General features: G+C 54.8%; 1 protein-coding gene and 1 long non-coding RNA gene across 5 annotated transcripts; one reads left to right on the forward strand and one right to left on the reverse strand.

The window, feature by feature from the left end:
* Positions 1-2: 2 nt before the first annotated feature.
* On the forward strand, positions 3-6,558 carry LOC128316337 (uncharacterized). The gene is made up of 4 exons (XR_008300082.1): positions 3-257; positions 3,800-3,944; positions 5,992-6,170; positions 6,412-6,558. It is a non-coding gene; the product is annotated as an uncharacterized LOC128316337 (long non-coding RNA).
* Positions 3,829-10,475, reverse strand: PIANP (PILR alpha associated neural protein). 4 transcript variants are annotated; one of them, XM_015061383.3, is made up of 7 exons: positions 10,328-10,404; positions 8,379-8,512; positions 8,096-8,155; positions 7,321-7,832; positions 6,470-6,551; positions 5,432-5,653; positions 3,829-5,120 (listed from the first exon to the last, which is right to left on the reverse strand). In XM_015061383.3, exons 3-7 carry the CDS (start codon positions 8,110-8,112, stop codon positions 5,099-5,101), a joined length of 855 nt encoding a protein of 284 aa, XP_014916869.3. In that variant the 5' UTR covers positions 8,113-8,155; positions 8,379-8,512; positions 10,328-10,404; the 3' UTR covers positions 3,829-5,098. The 4 variants fall into 4 exon arrangements, with proteins under 4 accessions (XP_014916869.3, XP_053081741.1, XP_026929949.2 ...); XM_053225766.1 differs by lacking the exon at positions 10,328-10,404 and adding an exon at positions 9,846-10,235; XM_027074148.2 differs by lacking the exon at positions 8,379-8,512 and having other exon boundaries at positions 10,328-10,475.

Below are 10,475 nucleotides of genomic sequence, written 5' to 3' on the forward strand. Positions count from 1 at the left end.
AGCACATCCGGCGCTGCCCGCACTCCGAAATCCTCAGGGCAGAAGTTACGACTAGTAAGGGCGGAAGTGGCTTCTGCCCAGCGACGCGGTAGAGCCCTGTGTGGATGTGACGTCACAACGGAAGCGAAGGCGGGTTCCGTTAAGGGCAGAAGTTGAACCTTCAGAACTGCGGTCCCGGGCTTCCGGAAGGGACTTCTGGGGAAGTGGGAGGGTGGAAACCGACAGGTTTATGAATTATGCATCAGGTACGAGAGGAGGTAGGAATTCTTAAAACACTATGGGTCCGTTTCCCTTCCTTCAGCGTAGAATAGGCTGATATAGGAAGTTACCATTATTTTTTTTATTACACTCTTAAGAATGTCTCCATGCTTTGAATATGCCGGAAAGGATAAGGATGTGTCACCTGTTTTCTTGAGGTCCCTACTTAGGCCCGAAGAGTAACTGGTAACCTCTCCCTGACCACATCACGTACTCTTGGCTTTGGGTTTCTATGTTCTTGTTGCCTTCGTCCACGTCTCTATCTCCTCACGCTGCTTTACTTTTAAATATTGTACTCGCCACCACCTGATATTATATTGTTTGCTGTCCACCTCTTCCCGTTGGAATATCCGAGTCCGTGAGGGCAAGGGCTTGTGAATTGTTCACCGCTGTATCCTCAGAGCCTGGCATTTAGTGAGTGGTCAGTAAACGTTTGTCGTCGCATAAATGAACACTTACTATGAACTCTTTAAGGAAGCCTTGCCGGATTGCTTGAACGTATAAATGGTTCCCTTTCTCTGAATTTCCACAGCATTTAGTCTTGTACCTTTTGTTACTCTTTTAACTATTTCGTATATAGGACTCTTCAGCAAGCTTGTCAGCTCCTCAGGAAAGAAACGGTCTCCTACATGGTATCCTTCCCACTGTTTTGCTGAGAACATAGTAGATGCTGAAGAAATATATGCTATTTGAGTAAATGAATGCTGCCTCCAGCCTGCACCCTGATCTGACCAGAATCCCCCTGGGCTGAGCTCTATTTTGACTGCAGCAGTTGAAGTCCCTCCTATTGACAGCAATAGTTCCTTGCTTAGAAAGCGAAATAACCCTAATAGAAACAGTTGTAATGTCCACCTTACAGATAATGAAAATAAGATTGTGAAGATTTAAGTGATTTTTTTTTCAAAGTCACAGCAAGGAAGTTAGCAAAGGACACCTAAAGATATTAAGTTAAATGTTTAAATAGAAGATATGTTTCTTTGGTTTGTAATTGTAGTTTGTATCCTTTTGGAAGTGTCTACTCTCTTGATCACATTTTCAGGCACTCATTCTATGTTAAACTGAGTAGCAACAGTTGGCAGGATAAGATCTTAAGGGCTCAGCTGTGACCAGACCTAGTTGCTACATGGGTTAGAAATTGCTGATTCCAGAAACGTCGACTTTGAAGGCTGAGATAGAGAAGTGGGAGCAAAATAATGGTGATCACTCTCAGTCCCAGTTCTCCTCTTCTTCTTTTCCTGTTTACATTAACCGGTGCTCCCTGAGCCTCAGTGTCTCCAACTGTCATCCCTTGCTCCTGCCCTTGCTGTAAGAAGCAAGTTTTAAGTGCTTTGAACTCCTTAGAGAAGAGCTTTAGAGATAAATGTGGGGCGTAGGGGGAGGAGGGCTGTTAATTTTAGCCTGGGGTTTTCCAGCTGGCACACTGTTTCCATCTTGAATCACTTCCACACCCTGAGCTCTGCCTGGGAGATCCCTCCTCCTGGGGGCTTCCCCATTTCCTGGTTTGGTCTGAGCCATAATGGTAAGCATTCCAGAAAAATGCTTAAGAGAAGCCTGGCTGAGTCATTTGATGCACAGCTCAGGAGGCAAAAAAAAAAAAAAAAAAAAAAAGTGATGAGAGACACTGGTCCCAGTGGTGCTTGTGAGGTGTGGCCTCCAAGAACCAAAAGGGTAGTGTGGCCATTGTTTGAGTTCTATAACTAAGCAATGACTCTGCCTCTACCATTTACAGCCTGCAAGGACCTCCAAAGGCCCCATAGTCTGTTTCAACTTTATGAGTGATAAAGGTTAAGATCTGTCCCCATGGCTGCCCAACGCTTCATAGTCATCACTACAATGTGATTTGGTTTGAGATATTTCCTTCAGAACAATTGGAAAGACTAGGACATCTCCTTTCTCCTCTGTCTTTCCCTGCCTTCTGACTTTCCATGGGGAAGGAGGATATTTAGGGAGAAGGAACAGGTGAGGATTTCCCAGTGTCTTGCTGGTGTATTTTAATTTATTTAAATTTAGAGAAACAGCAGGCTAATCAGGCAATAATTAATTCCCTCTTCATTAGGGGCCTTCATGCGTGCCTTTTGCATATGGATGAGCCTCGGGGTCACACTGTCCCTCTGAAGAGGTACAGTTGCAGAGAGTGAGAGAGCCCTGGTGTGCTCTCCAGGCACTTGAGCTCCTCCCCCTTCTAAGCCAGTGCTCCTCTTCTCCCCCACCCTCACCTGACAAGGACTAGATTCCTGGGGGGAATCCACCTCGGATCCCTCCCTCACTGCCCCCCCCACACCCATGTCCTCAGCACCTCTTCCTGCACCCTCGTGTTCCATCCAGCCCTCTCCCTTCCCCCAGCTCCTGCTGGGATCTCTTCAGGTCCCACTAGGTTGACTGTGAGCCCTCCTCAGCAGCTTGTTGGCTTTGCACCTCTGCTTTTAGTTGGTTCATCACTCCTTGGCCCCGCTCTGCCTTTTTCCTCTGTAGCAGTCTGTTTTTCTTAGGGAGTCTGATCCTCTGACTACACATACTGCTCTGGTCCTGAGAAATAGGCTTCCTCCTCCCCACTCACCATTGTGTGCAATATGGATTCAGCCACACTTCCTCGAGTACACAATAAAGCTCCCCAACACCTAAAACACACACCTACCAACACCCATACCGTCCTAATTGAAGCTGCAAAGATAAACACATGGAGGTGGTCAGAGTCCAGGGCAGCCCAGCTCTGGCACATTACAGTCTCCTCCCCACCCTGGAGCTCCCCATTTCTAGGGAGCAAGTGGGGCACAGATGGGGGCGGGGGAGAAATGGGACCTGGGTGGTTACCATGGCAACAGAGCCTAGCAACAGCTGAGAGGCTGATGTGTGGGCTTTCGCAGGGCTGTCACTAGAGCCAAACCTAGAATGGGGGCTCAGAGGTGACTTGATCCCAGCTGGGCAGCCTGTGTTCCCTCCCCCAAATATACCCCTTGATTCCACTCCCACACCCTAGCAGTGTCTCTCTCTCTCTCAAGAGAGAGCAGAGTGGGGAAAGCTAGTGAGAGTTAACCACAGGGGTTCCGGTACTGCACATCTTTTGGGGGGGCAGCTGTGGATGCGGGCAAGTTAGGGAGCAAGGCTCAGATAAACCAGGCAGAGCAGCCTCCTCCCTGTGGCCCCTCCCATCTCCTCCCCATTGCTCCATTTTTTTCCTTCTCCTTTCACCCTTCACCCTCCATCTGTCTTATCAGCTCTCTCCTCCTTGTCTTGCTTGCTCCGTTGCCTGTCCCTGTACATAATTTTCCCTTTCCTCTGCCTTCTTTCTCATGGTCTCTCTTAACCTTCACCGGCAAGTTACAGGCAAGCCACTCTTCTAGTTTCTCCTCCTGTTCTGGCTGCTCCCTTCAGCTTCTCCTTCCATTCTATCCCAGGTCAAAGCCCCGGAATCCTAACTCCAGGTTAAAGCAGGCCAGGTCACACTGGGGCTTAAGAGGTTTCCCCCCCAGCCCACCCACCCACCACCCTTCTCTTCCTCCCTCCTGGCTTCCTGTTGCTCCTCTCCCTCTCCCCTCTCCAGGGTTCATAAGCAGAACCAGGGGACTCAGGTATCTTGCAAAGGCTTTATTTGAAAATTTTGAAACTTACATCCCACAAGAATTCAAGATTATCACCACAAGAAGAAAGAGATAATACAAAAATATATATCACAGCATAGGAGCCAGGTAAGAGAGGAAAAAGGGAGGAAGGTGGAAAAATGGTGAGAATTAGGAACAAATGTGAGGGGAGGGCGGGGTGGGGGGGACAGGCAAAAGGAAGGAGAGTGGAAGAACCATGGAGGGAGGGGAGAAGGAGGGTGAGGGAGCCCAGGAAGGGGAGGGAGAGATTGGGAGGCAGAGCTCCCAATGGCCTTGAACCAGCTGGCCCCAGTCCCTGGCAGCCTAGGTGGAGTTAGGGAGGCCCTTAGGGAAGCTGGAAAGTGGAGGACTGGCTCAGGGGCTCTGAATTCCAGAGAGTGACCCACACACAGACAGCCAGGACAAACAAGACGAGAGGGACTTAGGAGGAAGGGAAGGGCAAATGGGAGCCCCTTTCTCATGTAGTGCAGCAGGTGACTCCCCAAAAACCCATCTCCCAGACAACAATATAGCAGTGGAGTGGGGGAGGAGTTTGGGGCCTCACTACCCCCATTCCCATGGGGGAGCCCTCAGGGTAATGAGCACGCCCTTGGAGTGGGATGGGGAAGATGATGAAACACAACATGGCTTGGGATGGGACCATGACAGGTGGGGGCATGAGAAGCCCCCAGCTCACCTCCCACCCACCTCTAGGGCAGCATGCAGGGGCCACAGAAACCGGGTCAGTGGGTGTGCATGAGGGAGAGTGTGAGCACAACATACAACACCACAACATGGGGCCAGAAAGTGCATGTGAGACATAACAGGAAAGTCACCCGTTGACCACTGAGTGACTGAACTGAGTGTGGAATGTGGGAAGAAGAGAAAGTGAAAGTGTGAAACAGAGAAGGTGAGGGATGGGGGGGGTGTGGGTGGAGAGAGGGTGCAGAAGACTGGCTGTACAAGAGCACAAGTGTGTGCAATGGCCCGGGAGGGTGGAGGTGAGTGTGCAAGGCTTTCATGTGAGTGTGCAAGGGTGGGGATGGGGGACCAGAAGCCACAAATATGTGAGGCCCCCACCTGAAGGAGGGTGAGCAGGTAAGATCACCTATGGGGCCAGTGAGTGTTCCAGGGTGGTGTGCAAGGGCAGGAGCCAGGAGCGCCTGTGGCCCCAGCTCCCACAGCTGCCCCACCCTCAGTGGGATGGGGGCTGTGCTGGCCCCTTGGCCTCCTGCTTGGCGGCACCCCAACATTGGGGGGCGTCACAGATTCACCAGGGGAATCCTGAGAGGAAGAGGGAAAGGGCACAGTCAGGAACCACAGGGTAGGCCAGAATTGAAAAGGAAGTCCGAGGCAAAGAAAGGGACTCAAGGAGAAGAGGGCAGAGCTGAGTTAAATGGCAGCGCGAGAACAGGACATAGATCCACAGAGAGGGGGAGAAGGAAGGGTCCCCCAGAGAGGAGCTGGTCCAGTCCTAGGAAGGGCCAGGAGCTGTGGCGGGTAGGTCTGTCTCCTCCCCACCCACCCAGGAGGGAGCACCCCCAACCAACGCTCCGGCCCTCCCGGCCCTCCCAGCCCTTTGCCCTTGCCCTCACCGGTTCAACTGGAAGGCTGGAGCCCCCTTGGGCTGGGGCATCCCAGGCCGGGGTCCCCCTCGGGGCTCCTCATGGTCAGGGGTAGGGGAAGGCGAATCCCCGAAGGCCCCCAGCACAGTGACCCCCGCTGGGGACAGGTCTGTCAGTGGCTGCTGGCTCTCCTCCTGCCTTAGGGCACCTTGCTGCCCAGAGGGCCTGCGTCGCTTCTGGCTTCGGTCCCAACTGGTGCACCAGAAAGAAAGAGGTTCTTTCATACACTTAAGAAGCCCCATCCTGGGCCTGCAGTGCTGGCCACCCCCACCCTCCCTCAGACACCCCGACATCCTACAGCAGAAAAACTGGCCTCTTAACAGTTCCCTACATCAAATCTCTGGAGATCAAGTGTCCATAAAGCTACTTTCCCTACCCGCCCCCCCTCCGGGGGGGGTGGGGCTCAGGGATGTAAACCTTCCAGACCTGGTCCAGGTCCACAGAATCAGTACCTCCTCCCCACCAACACAGAGTCCCCCAGAATTGCTCCCTCCCCCATGCGTACCCAGAAGAGCCATTTCTCTCTTCAGCAGGCGCCTGGCAAGTTTAGTTCTAGTTCAAAATCAGCTAATGACCTGGACACCTGAGTCTAATGATTCTCTCAGTAAAGTGTGAAGGACTGAGCGACCCATTATTAAATGCATGCAAAGAGCTCTGGACTTTCTCCCTTCCCCCCCAGGCAGCCCCAGGAAGGAGCTGTGCAGAACAGGTCAGTTTTCTCTGTCTTGGAGGGAATGCCCACCAAGGCATCCCTTGCTAGCCCCCAGTGCACTTAAGTCCCCTGCCTCCCATTATCCTTGTATTTCCCTGGGAAAAGTAATTTGCCCTGATTTCTGTCTCCCCAACCCCAAATCCTTACCACTTTTTCCCAAGGTATTCCTTGCCGTAGCCCACCACTTCCTATCCCACATCCAGCAAAAACACTGCCCTTGCTCCTGCCCTCCTTCTAGCCAAACATTGCTAAACATCTGGTCCCCATCTGCCAGCACCCTCCTCCTTGCAGCTTACCAGAACTTGAAGATGATGCCAGTGGCCACGAGAACAATAATGATGGAGATGGTAATTGTGACATAGAGCTGGGGGTCCACACCTGATTGGGGTGGGGAGAAAGTTTTAGGGAGGCCTGAAGTGGTAGGGGCCAAGAGGGGGTGGGGGTGGGATTAGGCTTCAGGTTCAGTTAAACTTAGAGAGTGTCGCTATTTGAATCCACATTGTCCAATTCTTTCTGCTTTCCTGGACTCTCCCCCCCCCACCTTTATTCTTATCATCCGCTTTCCCTGGAGTTCTCAGTTCCTTTCCTCCATGTTCCCAAATCTGTATGCATGTGACGAGGAGGAGGCTGCAAGGTCAGAGAGAACCCCTCTCTCTGCACAGAAACTAAGGGGTAGGAATGTCCATCTGTGCCCTAGCCCCACCCCCAAACTGCTGGCCCTATCTCGGCATTCCCTGAGCCGAGATGTCACCCTGAAGGCCCTTGTCCTCCACGGTGTTCTTCTGCATGGAATACTCCCACTTCATTTTCAAGGTCCAGCTCCAATGTCAATTCTTGGAAGTTGTCCTGATCCCCAGGCAAAAGTAATCTCTCCCTTCCCTCTTTTCCTAAAAACATGCTGTGTATGCTTCTATTAGAGCACTTATTACATTGACTCATCCCTGAGTGTTTACACATCTGTCTTCTCCAGTGGACCTGAGCTCCTCCAGGGCTCAGATGGCAGTTCATCTCTGCCTCCTGTGCCGGCACAGTGCCTGACACGTTTGTGGGAAGAACTAACAGACAAGGACTCTGTCGCCACCCTTAGAGCTTTCAACCAGCCTCCCCACCCCTCATCCCCCTACCAGCCTCCCCCACTCCTACTCACCTTCCCCACGGCCCCCAAAAAGGAACGGCCGCAGGGTGGCAGGTGCTTCTCCAAGGATGAGCCCATCTCCATCACCCCTCATGGAGTCTGAGTTGGGGTGTGGGGTAGCCAGCCCATGGGGGGCTGCAAAACCATAGTCCAGAGGCAGAAATCCAGGGTTGGCAGAGTTAGGGTCCCCCCCGTCCTCTCGAGACACTGTAGGGCCCCATACAATAGCCCAGGGGTACTGCGATGAGGGTGGCCCCTCCTCAAAGCCTGACGGGGTGGCAGGGGGCGCAGTGCCTGGCAGGACTTGACGACGAGATCTTGGGACCCGAGGGGATCGGCTTGGTGGGGGTGCCCGCTCCCACACGCACACATGGCGTGGGGCAGAGGGGCCTCCCTGGGCACAGGGGGGCCGGGCTGGGGCTGGTGGGGTTCGAGGGGAGGAGGAGGAACCTTGAGCAGGTGGTGGGAGGGGCAGCAACAGCAGTGGCCAGAGAGGGAGGAGGTGGGACAGCAGCAGTGCAGGCCTGCAACAAGGGAGAGAAAGCGGGTGAGACTCAAGGCTGTCTTGGGCTTATGTGTGGGGAGCACAGGCTCCTACCAGAGATCCCAGGCTGCCTCCCTCCAGCTTTCTCTGGAAAAGCAGGTGGGCCTTGGAAAGACTGGCCTCATTTCCTACCTTCCTAGGGTCTAGCCCTTGGGATCGAAGGCCCTGGGTGGACCTAGGAGGGAAGGGGCCCAGACCCCAGGAGAAGTGGCCCCCAGCCTCCCTCTGCTGTACCAAACTTACCACATCTTGGACTTCATGTCCGAGCTCTTCCTCAGCTGTGACCCAGATTTTCAGCCTTTACTGGGGGAGAAAGGGAGGGTCGTCACATCTCAACCCTGTCCTGAGTGCTTCCCCAGCTCATTCAGCCACCAGTCCTATCCCCATTTGCCCTCTCAGGCTGCCAGCTGCCGCTTAGCATCCTTGGGGGGGGGGGGGGGGAAGGGGGAGGGGACTCAAAGAGTGGTTCCTGTCTAGCCCCCAGCCCCTTATCTACTACTGCCCAGAAATCCCGCAACTTCCTCACCTCAGGGTCTACTCTCTCTTCTCTGGCTTCCTTCCTTCTCACTTCCTCTGCCCACAGCTCCAAGCTCTTGTTGGAGCTTAATTTAGAGCCAAGAACCTTGTGATTCCTTGAGCACCTACCACTAGGGAGGGAGTCTGAGAGTGGGGGAGGGAAGAGGAAGTCAATCTGAGCGAGTGTGTGAATGTGTGCGTGGTGTGCCCAAGGGGAGCCTCCCAGCTTGCCCACCGGGCTAGGGGTCTCAAGCATTTCTCTTATGCTGGGCCCGGGAATCTGCATCTTCCGGGGAAGGAGAATAGGGGATGGAAGACCAGAAAGAAAAAAAGACAGAGGTGGGTGGGGAAAAAACTACAGAGTATAATTTTCGCTTAATGTTAAATCATCCAAATGCATAGGTGCTCTCTGAAGGGAGGTGGAGCTGAGGAGAGGCCACCCCCTCAAATGTAACTCTCCTGGGTGAAGAGTCCAGGGAGAATCTGGATGGCTGGTTTTGAGAGAGGAAGGACATGTTCTCGGAGCTGAGGGTGGTGGATCTGGGGGGCCAGGCTCCCCAGAGTGGATGAGGATATGACACCCGGGGTCCTCTGGATTCTGCACATTAAGTACTCCCAGAGAATAAGAGGGGAATATGATGGGAAATTCTGGGGAAGGGAAAGGGGGAGTGGCCGGGGGTGGGGAGGAGAGGTGAAGGGGTAAGGCGCTGAGAGAGGGAGGGGTGGTTAAGAGTGAGGAGAGGAGAAAGGTGAAGAGGAAGCCGGTACAGCGCACAGGGGGAGGGAGAGTAGTCAGTCCCGAAAGAGAACGGACTGGGAAGGAGGTGGGCACAGAAGACGGGAAGCTTGGAGGATGCTAAAGGAAGAACAATATAAGAATACAGGTGAGAGAGGGAAACCGGGAGGGTGAAGGGGTCGCAGGATCAGGGAAGAAGAGGGAAGGGCAGGAGGACAGGGAAGGAAAGGTCCAGGCAGAATGGGAAGTGTAAAGAGTGGAAGGGGAAGAGAGAAAAGGGTTAGGGCACGGGGAGAAAAGAAATGGAAAAAGGAGAGAACATAATACCGAGGACAGAATGAGAAGAGGAAGGGATGGGGGACAAAACACGGAGCAGCAAAGATGGAGGAGTTGGAAATTGTTTCTTCAAATGTAAAGGGATATGGAGCTATGGAAAGAGATAGCCTTCAGCCTGATGGGCTGAAGGGAGAGAGGGACGGGAAGGGAAGGAAGCAGGAGGGAGGGAAGGAGGGAGGAAGGAGGTTAGAGCGAACCAGTGAAGCGAAGAAGGGCTGAAGGGGACATCTGTGGCCAGCTGACTCCAGGACTCACTTGCCTCTCTGCCTTGTGCATCCCCCCCACCCAAAACCAACGTCAACTCCAATCCCCGAGCCCCGCACCCTCTTTAGCCCACCCCCTCCAGGAAGCCCGCAGTCCCTAGCTTGGCGCGCCACCCCCACCCTCTCCTCGATTCTCACCGACCTGTTGTGCGCAGGAGACGAGCTGGGGGTGGGGCGGGAGCCTTGGGGTGGGGGAACTGGGCCCCATCCCCAGGGCTGCCCCGGGCCCACCCCTCCCACGGGCCCGCGCTCCCCGGACAGGCTGGAAAGCGGCGAGAGTGGGGGGAAGGCGAGGACCGGGAGGTCAGCGAACGGACTCCGAGGGAGGGAGCGCCGAGCGCAGGGAACCCGAGGCAGGAGGATGCACAGAGCCGAGGGCTGAGCCGGAGGCGGGATGGAGGCAGCCGCGGGGACGCTGACCGCTGCGCCAGGAGGGCAGGATGGAGTCGGGACCAGCGGAGGGATGGAGAGCTCGGAGGGGAAGGCGCGCCTAGGGGTTGGCTGCTCGAGCCCGGGCGAAGGACCGCGCCGGCAGGGGCGGGGGGCGGAGGGCGCCGAGTGGGGAAGGGCAGGGCCAGGCTCCCGCGGGCGGGGGCGTGGGGTGGGGGGGTCCCTCTCGCTCACCTGCATGCCTGGCGCGGCGGCGCGACAGCTGCGGGCGCTCGGGGCTGCGCGGGGCTGGGGGGTCGAGAGGGCTTGTGGGGCACGGGGCATGGTCGGGGGGTTTGGCCGCAGCCGGGGCGCTGGAGAGGGTTGGGGGGCGTGGGGTGGG

The sequence above is a fragment of the Acinonyx jubatus genome, chromosome B4, assembly GCF_027475565.1.
Source record: "Acinonyx jubatus isolate Ajub_Pintada_27869175 chromosome B4, VMU_Ajub_asm_v1.0, whole genome shotgun sequence".
Lineage (NCBI taxonomy): Eukaryota > Metazoa > Chordata > Mammalia > Carnivora > Felidae > Acinonyx > Acinonyx jubatus.